Genomic DNA, 14920 nt, shown 5'->3' with positions numbered 1-14920 from the left:
TTTTCATTCCTACCAATTTAAGAGATTTTAGTTTAAAAAGATCAGGTCTTCCTCGTACCAAGTGTTATCAGAAACAGAGCTGAATTTTACCAATCAACCTCCAAGCGCCCCCTCACTAGAGAGCTTCCTCTGTTCTGATTGGCACTCAGGAGCTCCCTCTGTGACCTTTGCTGTCTTTCTGAGGCCGGTGCCTGCGTGGAGCTATGAACTCTCTGCTCTCTCTCTTTGCGTGTGCGCACTCTCTGTTGCCCTGGAGCCACAGCCGTCCCTGGGGGATTTTTCATTTTGCAAAATAATTTGACATTTACAGATAATTTACTAAACCATTTATTTCCATATAGAGGAAGTCATGCTTGCTGAAGAAAATAAAAATGCCGGGACATCAGCCTTAGAAGGTAAGGAAGTGCTCGAGCGCTTGCCTGCGTTTGTGCCCTCTTATGCTGTGGCAATCTCTTGATCAAAAGAGGAGAAAAAAACTAAAAGAGGAGTGCCCTGGGATTTGAAATGAAAGTCTCCCTGTCATAAAATCTCTCATGCTTTAATATGAAGGGAATTAAGTCATGGATTTAAATGCTTTTTAAAGTGATGGAAATGAAATCCAAGAGCTGCTTTGTTCTAGGGCGTGTGATTGATACTGTACAATGAAAAGACCATCACACAACCAGTGGCACGTAAAGGGATCTTCTGTGAAAATTTGTGGGGATCATCTTGGGACCACTTCCATTAGCAGGGAGTGGCGTTGTTGATGAAGAGCCAGAACAGATAGATATGGTGCCTGTTTACCTGCTGCATGTGGATGAGGTCTAGCGGGGATTCTGGAGCCCATGTGTTTTAAGGTGCTGCTGAGCACAGGAGTCATATTTCTATAAACACTGGCGACTTCTGTAACCGTGGCTCAGGGGCTTCAAGGCAGCCGCCTGTGTCACAGAGGCCTCTGACACCCAGTCCTGAGCTTTGCCCAGAATGATCTGGTTGTTCTTGTGTTCTTTCACCGGCCTCCCCCTTCCGGGTGTAGTGCTTCGAAGGGCAACCATCAAAAGGAGCCGGACGGAGGCCATGACTCGAGACTCCAGTGACGAGCACTGTGTTGATATTTCCTCTGTGGGTGAGTGGAACCAGTTAGATCTTCTTTGACTTGTCTCTGAGCTCCCGTAAAAAGAAAGATCCTGTCTTTTGAGAAGTACCACGAAGAGGAGTAGAATCAAAAGAATCCAGAAATAGGGATGTAATTATGGAAGGACTTGGAAATCTAATCTAGATGACAATGAGTTACAGAGAAAAATGGACCATGGGGTTTAGGGCTAAGAATCCAACCCAGATTCTTCAAGTGTGGCAGGTGTATCCCATTTGCATATATATATGATCTGTCTTGGATATGATGATGAGAACCCACTTTGGGATTTTGTTCAGAGGATCCTGAGGACCTGTTGCTTCTAGTGACCCCCATTTGAGGACCTGCGATCATTTGCTTAACCACAGTGGCACCCCCCTACTTCCATGTGATATTTAAACAGATTCCTACTGACAACTCTTAAATGACTGCTCTTCATTCCCAGGTTCTCTTAGATATGCTGGCTGATGGCAGATTTAACCTCCCCAGAAAAAGGATTAGCAGATTTTTACCTTCTCCTTCACTTCATCCTTAAAAGCAGAAGAGGTATACAGAACTCATTGCTGCTCTGGGCTGCCAATGGTAGAAATAACCACAAATGTAGCAAAACTATTCCAGTGCCTAAAGCATATTTAAAAGGAAAGGCCAGAGAGAAGCCCAATCTGTTAAAAACATAAACACCACCCTATTAGGATTCAGGACACTGGGTATATGTCTAGTGTCATGCCCAGGGAATCTCAGTTTCCTAGAACTGAGAATGTCCAGTGAGGAAATGCAGGGATCTTTGCTACGAAAACTACGTAGCTCATACCATGGGGATTCCCTGGGCCTGCATCGTGAGGGTCACCTAGCCCCAGGATGAAGCAGCCCACCTCCCCCTTTGACTGCCCCCTTGCCATGGAGGGTGATCTGTCTTGCAGCCTCATTCTTCTTCCCTACTTCTCACCCCTTAGGCACACCTCTCGCCCGAGCCAGCATCAAAAGTGCAAAGGTGGATGGGGCCTCCTATTTCCGGCACAAAGAAAGGCTTCTGCGCATCTCTATCCGCCACATGGTGAAATCCCAGGTGTTTTATTGGATCGTGTTGAGCCTCGTGGCTCTCAACACCGCCTGTGTGGCCATCGTCCATCACAACCAGCCCCAGTGGCTCACCCATCTCCTCTGTAAGTGGCCAGTGACTGCTGGCTGGCATGGGGCAGCTAGATTCGGGTGCGAACATAATAGGCTGGCCTCCTGCTTGGCCTGGCAGTGCTCTGGGGGAGCCCACAGTTGGCCTCAAGGGGTTGGGATATCACCCCCAGTCCTCTTGTCATTCATTGTTGAATCAGGTGAATCTTTGCTGATAAGTAAACAAAATGGTGTTAGCTTTGGGTACTTTAAGGCCTTCACTTAGTATCTTAAGGAGGCTCAATGGTGTAGAGAGTTTTGGTCACCTCAGTCCTGGGGAGAAAGTTCTTAGGGCAATGGTTACTTCCAGTAGACCAAGATGGGAACTTACAGGTCAGCTCTGGGTAGGGCCCCCACTGGGTGTACATGGGGATCCAGGATGCTGTCACAGCTGGGTGGTGAGTAGGGCGAATCTGGCTCTTTGATCAATGCCATGGTAAAGCCCTTTCTTTCTCTCCTGAGAGCCATATACCACTTAAAGGCCAATGACAAATCCATCTATTGAAAGAGAACAAAGCTGCTGTGTGGAGTGTGCCTGGGCCCCCCAGGTCAGAGTGTATTCAGATATCATTAGGTTTTGCCTGCCATTGACCTGACGTGGTCACTGAATGTCTTTGCCTTGTGAGTCCGTGGGTGTTGAGGGCTCCTCTATAAGGTGAGGGGGTTGGGCTAGGGACGTGCGGGAGCCCATGGAATCTACAGAACAAACGCTTCTGCTCTTGATGCTTTCAGACTATGCAGAATTTTTGTTTCTGGGACTGTTCCTCTTGGAGATGTCCCTGAAGATGTATGGCATGGGGCCTCGACTTTATTTTCACTCTTCATTCAACTGTTTTGATTTTGGGGTAAGTGCTCTGGAGCCCGCCTGTCCTCCTGCTTTGTGTTGATATGCCACAGTTTGAGATAAGCAGCTTGCTCCACTGCTGAGTGTGAAGCCCTGAAATCAGAATTCATAAAAGGGGAATAAATAAGTTAGCTAAAGGGAAGTCAGGAATGAGGGAATCCTTCCCATACCAGGATTTGTTTGTTTGCTTGTTTAAAGCTCTTTTATTTTTAATGTTTTTAGTGAAGTATACCATGCATACCGTCATGTACACTTAAGTGTATAGCTGAATGAATTTGACGGAGCTGCCCATAGCAAGTTTTTAACCACTTACTATCTTGGGGGAAGCCTGAGAGAGAACAAAGGAACTGATTCCAGAAGGTGGCTCAGTAAAAAAGAGAAGCTTATATGTTTGTGTTTTTTTTTAGTTCAGTTTAAAATTGGGAAAATTATCTAGGTATGCCCTCATGCAAACATGCACATGCATACACACACACACGCACGCACGCGTACACACACACACACACACACACACTCCTGTCGTAGCAAGTTCCCACATTGACTATTTCACCCAGTGCTCACTTCCTAAATAGTGTTGATACGTAAATGTGTGCACATCTAGCACTCTTCAAGGTGCTCTGACGTACATTTTTGCCCTCCACTGCTTTCAGGATCCTAGCCACTCATCACGTATTAAGAGTTACCTTTCCCATTTGCAGATGAGTAAATAGAGGACATCGTGTGCAAGTTCACATAGCCAGTTAGCAGCAGAAGTAGGTGGCAAAACTTTGGGTTCCTGAACCACTTCTCTTCCTGCCAAACCCACTTCTGTTCCTGCCAAATCTTCAGTTAGGTGCTAACGATTTTGAGCACTTGCCAATCTGCATTTTCATTTGGAACATATGCTTCTGGTTGTGGGCAATTTTCAGGCACAATAGCTAGTGAAAGACCATTCCCTATATACGTACTTTTCAGCATTGCAGTGAGGGTTAATTTTTGTTACTTCTCCCAGTGCATTGTGTAGAATAAAGTAGACATTCAATGAACATATAATTAAAACAAAAACCAAATTGTTAATTTGACATTGCTATTTTCTACAGCAATCAGAAATCTATATGCCACCAAGTAGTACTGTCACATTGAGGTGTATGGGACCTGAGTGACTGAGAGATATTTCACATATGGGTGAATGAACCATTCTTGGTAGCACTAAATTCTAGGACAGTGAGAGAATTTCTGTGGACTTCCTCTGAGGTTTTTACATTGGAATGCGACCTGTATTAACTGAAGTTTGTTTCCTTGCTTTGATTACCACTCTTTTGTGTGTTTGTTCAGGGTTTTATTATCTAAGAACAGTTGTGGCTGTCAGATTTGTGCAGAAGCAGTGACTGGCTCTTGTAGTTTCTACCAAGGTCAGAGCAGCAGTCATGAACCAATCTCCAGCACGAAGGAGTGAAGTCAGGAAGGGGAGTGGAGAGCAGTGGGGAGGGAGGCCATAGAGTCTCATTATCCCTTGGCAGCCTTCACAAATAGGTAGTCTTGTTGGAGCTGTGCTGGGTGGGGAGGGGAGAGTTTAATTTCACCATAGCCCAGTGACGTTTTGACTGCTGAATGCCAGAAGGCTCCTCTCTTCTCCTCCTCCTCACTGTGGCTGGGTTTGGCTCTTTAGGTCACAGTGGGCAGTATCTTTGAAGTGGTCTGGGCAATCTTCAGACCTGGTACATCTTTTGGAATCAGTGTCTTGAGAGCTCTCCGGCTTCTAAGAATATTTAAAATAACCAAGTAAGTGATCAGAATCTGGACTCTTCCCAACCACCTGTGAGAGTAGAAGCTTCTCTCTGCCTTATATTTCTTTCCATCCCCTGTTCTCCTTTGCCACATGTTCCCCTTCCCTACCACGTCCCTTACTCCATTCTTCAGCTCCTCCTTCTCCAAAAATCAAACCAGAAAAATACCTATGATGCCAGATCCATGCCACATTCCCAAGGGGAGCCTCATTGTTGCTGACATCTCTCCTTCGCACAAGTATAAAAATACAGCCTATTTCATAGACTACCAGACAGATGCCCAGCTGGATTTCGGGATAATTTTACATTCAGTGTTCACTGCTGTAATGTTTGGGTTTTGTAGGTATTGGGCATCTCTGCGAAATCTGGTGGTCTCCTTGATGAGTTCTATGAAGTCTATCATCAGTTTGCTCTTCCTCCTCTTCCTCTTCATCGTTGTCTTTGCTCTCCTCGGAATGCAGCTGTTTGGAGGCAGGTAAGCACCAATGAATTCCACCCAAAGGAGCCTCAAAACACAGTCTTCAGCCTGTGAGCGCCAGGGTTTCTAATTTGGACACCATGCTATTATCCTGTTTGCTTTGGCCCACATCAACCACTGAGTGTGTGTATGTGTGTAAAACATATGTGTCTGCTTTTAATCTTTTCACACTGTACAGGGTTCTGGGTCTGGAGACCCCTTTCTTTGGAGCTGTCCCCAAAATGTACAGCATGGGGCCTTATAACTAAAGATCAGCCCAAACCCCGTCTCATCATCCACACCCTTTAAAGTCCACAGTCCATCAGTAGTAATCACTAATAATACCATCTTCATAAGTTACATGGAATGGGGAGAAATTAGGGAAGAGGAGGATATGGAGAAAGGGTAAAAGAAGTGATAAAGCAGTAAGGGAAACCTTGGTATGTGAGATTTTCATTTTATTCTTCTCTCTGAACTTCCTTTTCAGGTTTAACTTTAATGATGGGACTCCTTCAGCAAACTTTGACACCTTCCCTGCAGCCATCATGACTGTATTCCAGGTATGAGGCCCACTGGCAGTTAAAAATGTTTTGTAGGATCTTTTAGAACTCACACCGTAAAATGATATGTTAGGAGAATCCTACCTTTCCACCCTAGGCTCATCCCAGGCAACTGGGACTCTTGTTAAGTAATTATCATCACAATAATTCCTAGAATTTCTGTAGCTACATTCTTACCAGTAATGGAAGAGCTCTATTATGATTACATTATTGGCCTTTTTCCTATTCTTGTGAGTTCGTAAGAGATATTAAGTCAAAGACATTCAGTAACTTACGATATTTATGACCACCATCAAGTGGGCTTTATGCCAGGAATGCAAGGATGGTTCAATATCCACAAATCAATCAATGTGATCTACCACATTAGCAAAATAAAGGATAAAAATCATATGATTATTTTAATAGATGCAGAAAGCATTTAACAAATTTTAACATTCATTCATGATAAAACTCTCAATGAAGTGAGTATGGAAGGAACCTACCTCAACATAATAAAGGCCATATATGACAAACCCACAGCCAAATCATACTCACTGGTGAAAAGCTGAAAGCTTTTTCTCTAAGACTAGGAACAAGACAAGGATGTCTACTTGCACCACTTTTATTCTGCATAGTGCTGGAAGTCCTAGCCACAGCAATCAGACAAGAAAAAGAAATAAAAATCATCCTAATTGGTAAGGAAGAAGTAAAACTGTCATATCACATTTATGGTTTTCTGAAATTGGAAGCATCTTCTAACCCATATGTCCATTTAATGAATTATTTTTTCCACCCACCTCACCCCCCCAAAAAATATGTTTTTAAATCATGGAGGGAAACTCAAAAATAAATAATGCTGAAAGCCAAAGAAAAAACTGTTCAGCTGCAATCTGAGGGTAAACCAGAACCCAGGTTTCTGGAACTGGAGCCCATGAGGCTCTTCCTAATAATGCTGCTGTCCCAAGAACTGTATATTGGCTCCCCTGGGATGCACTGGTAGTGACCAGACCACCTGATCTGTGTGATTCCCATAGGCCTGGCAAAGCTGGAAGTGAAGGGAGTCTGTAGTCAGACTCAGAATAGAATCTTTCCTTGTGATGCTCTCTTTCCATTTTTAATGCCTGAAATTATCTTCCTTATCAGAAGAAAGTTTAGAATTATTTATTAAAGTGACTTTATTTTTCTCCCAGCAGAATGGCCAAGCAAAGGGGTAGATAGAAAACACCCAGGCCAGAATTGTCCTTTTTACATTGGCCCCATCTTCTCAACCAACCCAAGTCTCTGACGTGCCTGTTGTTTGCTTTGCATAGATCCTAACAGGGGAGGACTGGAATGAGGTGATGTACAATGGGATCCGCTCCCAGGGTGGGGTGAGCTCAGGCATGTGGTCAGCTATCTATTTCATTGTGCTCACCTTGTTTGGAAACTGTATCCTTTTTAAGATACTCTTCTTCATGCTGCCTGCCTGCCTGGACCAGCATTTGAGGAGGGTGGTGGTGGTGGTGGTGGTGGTGGTGGTAGAGGTGGGTGGTTTTTTTTCTGGGGAGGGTGGTCAGGGTAGTAGTGGGGTGGATATTTCATGGTATATGAAGAGAAACAAGGATTCCGATCTTAAGGAAAATGTATACTAGTTGGGTAAAGAAGACGAATATAAACAAGGAGATAAAGTATTATCCAAATCTTCAGCATACACAAATAATAATGTGTGAGGCTCTTACATTGAATAGTTGGAGATACTATCAGCTGGGGAAAATAAGAGATGACAAAGATAACTGTAGGCTGAAATAGTGGCCACATTGTAATATTAATAAATCAATTACATGTTTATATAGAACAGGGCCTGCACATAGTAAGATCTCAGAAATATTATGATTAATGCTAGTACTACTTAACAAAGCTAACATTTATTGTATTTGTGCTATTCATGAGACCCTGTACTAAATGTTTTACAGGCATTATTTCATCTAATCCTTACCTTCTAAGACTTAAAAGAAATAACTTTTGAAGTCAAACAATTATTAAATTGTATGGGGAGACTGGAAATTGGGTCCATTTAATTCCCAAACCCATACCTGGTCATAGGATCTAGACTAGGAAGATTTAGGTTTTAATACTAGTAATTCTGCTTATCAGCTGTGTGGCCTTGGGAAAGTCCCTTAATCTGTCTGAGCTTTTAGTTTTCACATCTGTAAGGAGAATAACAGCATCGATCCCTTCGTTGTGAATAGTAAATGAGATCATTTATTTGGATGCACCTTATGAACTGCAAAGTTCTACACAATCACTAGATGTTTTGGAGGGATGGGACTTGCCCTGAAATGGCATTGGTGGAGAAAGAAGGGAGAGCCGTGTGATGTAGCTGTACTTTTGCTTTTCCCATAGTCTCTCGAAGACGAGATACTCCTTTAACTTCTCTGCCCTGAAAATTTCTAAGGGCCAGAACAGAGTATGAACTAAACATGAGAAACACATAAACAGAAAGTTATGCATTGTGTCACAGAAATGGAAAGCCAGTTTGTCATAATGGCCCCGTGATTTTCCTCTTACTCTGAGGATAGTCAGACCTGGACTTTGATGCTAAAACCAGCTCTATATTCCACAACACCTGGACCTCAAAGACTATTAGAAAATTGGGGCTTCAGAGGTTAGAGCTTGGAATGGAAATGGGTTCCATAATGATCTTTTGTGTTCTGTGACATTTTTGTTAAATGAAATGTGGAAGACTTCTAGGATAAGAAGAATGAGAGAAGTTAGCATTCCATTATTGAGAGGCAGTCAATGATGGGTCTGTGGAATCGCATTTCTTTTCACCTTTAAGAACAGAGGAGGATCTTGGTCTGGGTGGGCTTCAATTCCAGCCTCCCAGACAGGAGAGGTAAGCTCCTGCATTGAGCTCCCTACTGTCATGTTGTTCCATGATTCACTATTCAGTATTGCTATGAGTGGAGGCCATATGTCTTTAAAGGCCCCTTTACTCCAGCTTGGCCCCTGAGTGGTTGGATTCAGCTATCTCTGTGTCCTAGGCAAAGAGAAGCCATGTGGAAGGAAGAAGAGATATTCTTCTTCAGACAGGGCTGCATAACCTCTGCTTAATTGGTGCTAGGGCTTCTATTCCTGCTGGATCCCAGGCAGCAAAGACCTTGAGAAACCCTCTCAGTCTTGCTGAAGCCTATTGGTTTTCTGACTTGCCCATCCTTAACTCATCACCCCAGACACACTGCTGAATGTTTTCTTGGCCATTGCTGTGGACAATCTGGCCAATGCCCAAGAGCTGACCAAGGTAAGCATTCTCTGCGGATCTGATGGTTCTCTTGTGCTGTTGGGCACTTCATCTAGAACATGGGAATGGTGTATCTGCTTTGCATATCTCACAGGATTATTGTTGAGATCAAGTAAAATAATGTATGTGAAAACCAGAGCAGGCTAAGAAGATGTGTGTTCTTAGTAGTTCTAGACATTTCATCTGAACTGGCTTTCCCCAGTGTCATCACAAAGAGGGGACACTTACACCAGGAATGTAGGTGAGGGGATGAGGTCCCTGCCTGATCACCTGGGGTGAGGCCACTTAGCTGGGCAGGGGAAAGGGCATGAGTAGAGAGGCACAGTCTCAGCATTTTACTTTAGGGCAGGTCTGCCTGGAAGGGCCCTGCTCCATCCCTTGCAGGCACTGCAGAACATCTGGGAGCTGTCAGCTCCAGCTTCTGACCTCCACAGCCACGGGCTCCACTGAGGGGTAGAGCGTGGGGTAGAATTCCATGGCTTTCCTGAGGAATTGTGGGGAAGCCTGTGGGGCAGGGTGGAGACCAGAATTACTGGCCATGCCAGGGCTGTGGAGGCTTCTGTCTCCCAAGGCACCTGGCATCTGGCCACCTGAGGTCTCCACGCCTGCCATTTGGCCACCTGAGGTCTCCAAGCCAACCCACCCCCCTACTGCCTTGTTTAACCCCTTTTCCTGCCTTCCTCATTTCACCTGTCTCCAGAACTTGTGGGGAGAGCCAAGGGAGCTATTCTCCTTCATGGGGATCCCAGGCAAAGCCATCTCTGCTTTGTGTCTAGGATGAGCAAGAAGAAGAGGAGGCTTTCAACCAGAAACATGCGTTGCAGAAGGCCAAGGAGGTCAGCCCGATGTCTGCACCCAACATGCCTTCTATCGAGTGAGTTGGCTGTCCCCACTTCACTGACCCCTGGGCTCCTGTGCTAACAGCCAATTCATCAGCTAAAAATGGTATATTATCAGAGGATGCCTACTCCATGCTGGGAAATGTCCTAAGAATACAGCAGTGAGCAAGACAGGGTCTCTTGTTCTCATGGAGCTTTTATTTCAGTGAGAGAGAGAGAGAGATAATGAACACATGTGAATAATTTTAGGTGGTGATCACTGCTCTAAGGTAAATAGAACAGGGTAATAATGCAGAGGAGTAAGAATTGGGTAGAGTACCTACAGGCAGCCTGGGAGGGATTCTTTGAAGAGGTGGAGAAGGCGGTCATGCGAAATTACTAAGGAGGAGCGTTCTCCAGCGAGGTGCGGTGTGGCTGGTGGGCAGGGAGCAAGGAGGAATAGAAGGAGACATGGCCAGGGAGATCCTAGAGGCCCACGTGAAGGGTTTTAGCTTTTATTCTAATTGCAACCATGGAGGGTCTAAGGCAGAAGGATGGATTCTACATTATTTACACTTTAAAAAAATATATTTTATTTACTTATTTGAGAGAAAGAGAGCATGAGCAGGGGGAGGGGCAGAAGGAGAGGGAGAAGCAGAATCCCCACTGAGCAGGGAGCCCGACGAGGGGCCTGATCCCAGGACTCCAGGATCATGACCTGAGCCAAAGGCAGACGCTTAACCAACTGAGCCACCTGGGTACCCCCCATGATATATACTTTTAAAAGGTCACTGTGCTCTATGAAGAATGAATTGTAGGGGCTAAGGGTGGAAGCAGGGAGACAAAGGCTATAAGAATAAAGTAGGTGACGGGTAATGGTAATTGAGACCATGGTAGCAATGGAGGAGATGAGAAGTAATCCCATTCAGTCTGTGCTTTGGAGGGAGAACCAATAGGAAGAGGTGATGGATTAAATGTGATGGGGGTGGGGATAAGAAAAAAAAGAAATATTTTTCCTATGTTTTAAGGTTTGATGCCTAAGGAACTAGGTAGATGGTGGTAGTACTTACTGATAGTCTGGAGAATAGTGGAAATCCAAGGTTCATTTTGAACACATTAAATTTGAGATACTTAGAGGACATCCAAGTGAAGATATTGAATAGGCCATTGATTACATGAGTCTGAAGCTTGGAAGAGAAGTCAGGGTTAGAAATAAAAATCTGGGGGGAGCCATTTGCATTTGGGCAGTGTTAAGCTATCTGCCCGGGCGAGCTGGCACGGAGTTGTAGTGGGCACAGAGTTGTTCAGGACAGAGGCCCAGAGCACTCCTGTGCCCCAAGGTCCAGCAGAGGAGATAGATGGGGAGTAGGAAGAAGGAACATGGAAGTGTCCTATCCTGGAGACCTAGAGAAGAAAACTCTTTAGGAAGGAGCGAGTGGATAGTGCAGCTAAATACTATTGAAAGATCACGTAAGCTGGAGGACAGAGAAGGGACAATTGGGTTTGGCAAAATGAACATTATTAGCAACCTTCAGTTTCAGTGGCCCAGTGGGAACAGAATTCAGTTAGAGTGGATTGGGGAGAGAATGGCAGGTGAGAGAGTGGAGCATCGGGTATAGACTTTAAGGATCTTTCCGGACCTGTGGTTGCTGGTAGAACTAGCAAAGCATGGGCCCTATGTGGAGCTGGAGGAAGGTGTTGGAGAAGGAGCTGAGAATCCCTTTGGTGGCTTCTGAGCCTCCGTGAGGTCTCATGGGTGGCCCTGGGATTGATGGGGAGGATTTGAGACCCTGGGGAGGTACAACTCTATCCCGACACCAGGCCCTGTCATCCACCACTTGCAGCTGGTCAGGGAGGAGCCTTTCTTTGCCAAGTGCTCATGGGAAGGGCTCTGAATGTCCTCTGCCTTGCTCTTGGAGTCATTCTAGAGTTATATGTGGGGCCCTTCTTCCTCTGGACGGTCATCATCTTGCCCTCACCTTTCAAAACTGAAGGCCTGGCCTCTGAGCTCCTTCTCTGTGAGTGAGAAAAAAACAGCCCTCAAACTTTGTTAAAGATTGATGGAGAAAGGCAGAGCAACTCCTTCCTCTCTGGAATAATCTCTGGGCCTTGAGTGGTTCCTTCCCCACCTTCCCTGCACTCATGAGTTTGGGTTAAAAATACATACACACAGGTATGCAAACATGCTGATGGGGAGGGCTGGCTGTCACTTAGGAGTGGGTGGTTCTATTTACTGAGATGAGGAAGCCCAGGGAAGAGTGGGTTTGGAGACGTGAGTTGGGAAGATGCTTGGCCCAGAGTAGAAACTCACTATTTGTGGAATGAAAGAATGAATGAATTGCGGGTAGGCATAGGGCTGTAGGCAGTGAGCTGTGTGCGTGTCTGGGCACGGTAAGGTGGAAGAAGGTGCTACAACCATCCAAGATGAGCAGAGATCCAGCTCCCGTTGCAGGGTGGGTGCTGCTGGCAGGAGCAATGTCAGGGTGGGTGTGTGCTGCTCCGGAGTGCAGGCAAGACTGCTGATTTCTGGACTGCCAGACAGCCGAGGAGGTGGATGTCCATAGAGAAACCTGAAAAGAGCGTTGTTACAAATCAGAAGGTCTGAGGGCTGGTTCTGTCACTCCCATGCTCAGTGTCCTTGGAGAGAGAACCACTTAGGATCCTAGAACCTCTGTTGCCTCATCTTTGAAATGGGAAGAATGCTGTAGCCCTTCCTGATCCACAGGGATAATGTCAGGTGTATGTGAGGTCACATATGCATGAGTTGGAGAGAGGTCGATGCTTCTCTGTGTGATTTTAGGAGTGAAGGTGTATTAATGATGGGCTGTGAATTTGGATATGTGTATGTGTTGAGTGGAAAAGTGGAGTTTGAAGCGTGTATCTGATTTGTATGGGAATTAAAAGTTGGGTCTCTCTTTGCCTGGCCTGTGTGTGTGTGTGTGTGTGTGTGTGTGTGTGTGTATGTGTGTGTGTGCGTGCGCACATGTGTGCATTCACGAGAAAGAGAACTTCTCCATGTACTTAAACTTTTACACATGTGCTTCTAGAGAGCTGATATCTGAGTATTTGAGAATTTGCAAATAGATGGCAGCATCTGCTTTCCCTGGTGGGTGTGCATGCTGCCTGGCTAGAGCATTTCCTTCTGTTTCTATGTGCTACCCATGCTGCTTGGCGCAGCACCCCACGGGTGCCTCATCGCATTACAGCTGCCTGTGCTGAGGGGTGCATACTGTTGGGGAGCTCACAGGCATCTCCACAGTGATGTCTGCACCCACTCCCTGGATGCTTGTACACACTGTGCCTCTTCCAGATGCCAAGTGAGGCTCCCACCAGCAGCCTCTCCTCCCTCAGCCCACCCATGTATCAGGCTTCTCTGTGGATGTGGGACATGGCCGTTGAGCAGTGCTACTTGGCCTAGCATGTTCTCCGGTGGTCAGGGAGGGAGCAGCAGTTGCTAAGCATCTCCCAGATCTAGGCAGGGCCCAGTAGGCCAAACTGGGTCTTACAGCCCAGGACTTAGGGCAAGCTCGCTCCACAGGTGTCCCATGTATGTTGTCCTCTCCCTGAGCATTGACCTTGCACTGAGAGCTTCATTCTTAGGACTCCCATTTGCCTTTGTGGGTGATGCCCACACCCTGCCAGTCTGACCTTCTCTTGACCTTGTAAACGAAAGGACACAGCATGTGTGTGTCTGTAGAAAGATTTTTTTTCTTTTCCCTGCTCATGGCTGAGAAGGCTAACACTGTGCTTTACCTGGCTGAACAGACGGAACCTGGAAGGCCTCTGGCCAGGGTCACTGTGTTGCAGAGTTGCAGGGGCATCGCACGTACCCTAAAGTACATGGATAGCTCACGGCGTGGCGACCCTGCCTCTGGCCGTGGGCTACTTTGTGGCTTTGATGGTGTGCATGGCGAACCGTTTGTTCCTGCACGTGTTTCGGTGACTGGAGTGATGAGTTGGGGAGTCACACCCATGTGAATATCCCAGACATGATCGGGGAAGTACAGCTCCCATCCAAGTTTGTAGGGTTTCCAGAATAGATCTCTGAAGGTCACTTAGAGGCAAGTGTGAGCGCTGGTGGGGCATGATGAGTGAGCATCCAAAGCTCTACACTCTATGAGATGAGACCTCTTGTATGTCTGCATGTGCGCTTCCAACACCGGACCCATGTGTTTGCACATAGTAAGGGATCAGAGGTCACTCCCTGGGCAAGTCGGAGGTTGGGAGCCTCCAGAGGGCAGCAGGCATGTGGAGAACGTGTGGGCACCTAGAGGACTCTGCACCTCTCCCTGGAAACTGGCTGGTGGCTGTGGGGCTTGTGGTTCTGAGAGGTTGGGGTGAACTGAACCTGTTCGTTTTTCTTTCCCAGAAGAGACAGAAGGAGAAGACACCACATGTCGATGTGGGAGCCACGCAGCAGCCACCTGTATGTGTGTACCGGTCTGCGTGTTTGTGAGCGGTTCTGTGTGTGCGTGGGGACACCGTGTCTTCATTCTCACCACGGACACAGTGGCGCTGGGCGTGCATGTCAGTGTGTGCCGTGGTGTGTGCGTGTGTTCCGTGCACATGGTTTGTGGACACTATCCTCTGCACCTCTCCACTTGTGCTCAGTTCAGTGTGTGTCTACGGTACGTGACCCCGTGTGTCGTGCACTCCTCTATGCGGCCTGTGAGTTGGCACGCGTTGGTGTGGGTACTTCGTGTTGGCGCGTGTGCCTCGCACGTGGGCCTGCGTGTGGGCCTCCGCAAGGATGCGTGTGGGCACATGTGAGTGAAAGTAGTGACTACCCTTCTGCCCACGGGAGCCCACTCCTGTGCGCGTCACTTTGCGTGTGCCTGCTGCCACGTGGGGGCTCATCTAGGCCCTGAGCTGAAGCGTTCAGCAGTGGTTTTGAGAAGCAGCTGCCGGTGCTCTCGGCACACACAGTCCTGTGGTTTT

The 14920-nt window shown here is 46.6% G+C and overlaps 1 protein-coding gene across 1 annotated transcript in view; it reads left to right on the top strand.

Moving 5' to 3' along the window:
- The window catches only part of CACNA1E (calcium voltage-gated channel subunit alpha1 E), a 310736-nt gene that overhangs the window by 225630 nt on the left and 70186 nt on the right, over nt 1–14920 (top strand). Inside the window, exons 9-19 of the mRNA XM_057315519.1 lie at nt 342–395; nt 1016–1105; nt 2065–2274; nt 3011–3123; nt 4771–4883; nt 5232–5363; nt 5833–5905; nt 7195–7312; nt 9097–9164; nt 9941–10038; nt 14352–14408. Of these exons, the coding sequence (XP_057171502.1) occupies nt 342–395; nt 1016–1105; nt 2065–2274; nt 3011–3123; nt 4771–4883; nt 5232–5363; nt 5833–5905; nt 7195–7312; nt 9097–9164; nt 9941–10038; nt 14352–14408 (1126 nt within the window). The remainder of the gene's footprint in view (nt 1–341; nt 396–1015; nt 1106–2064; nt 2275–3010; nt 3124–4770; nt 4884–5231; nt 5364–5832; nt 5906–7194; nt 7313–9096; nt 9165–9940; nt 10039–14351; nt 14409–14920) is intronic.

This window comes from Ursus arctos, unplaced genomic scaffold, assembly GCF_023065955.2.
Source record: "Ursus arctos isolate Adak ecotype North America unplaced genomic scaffold, UrsArc2.0 scaffold_2, whole genome shotgun sequence".
Taxonomy (NCBI): domain Eukaryota; kingdom Metazoa; phylum Chordata; class Mammalia; order Carnivora; family Ursidae; genus Ursus; species Ursus arctos.
Note: the sequence above shows the minus strand (reverse complement) of the source record. Positions and strands in the feature narration are given on the sequence as shown.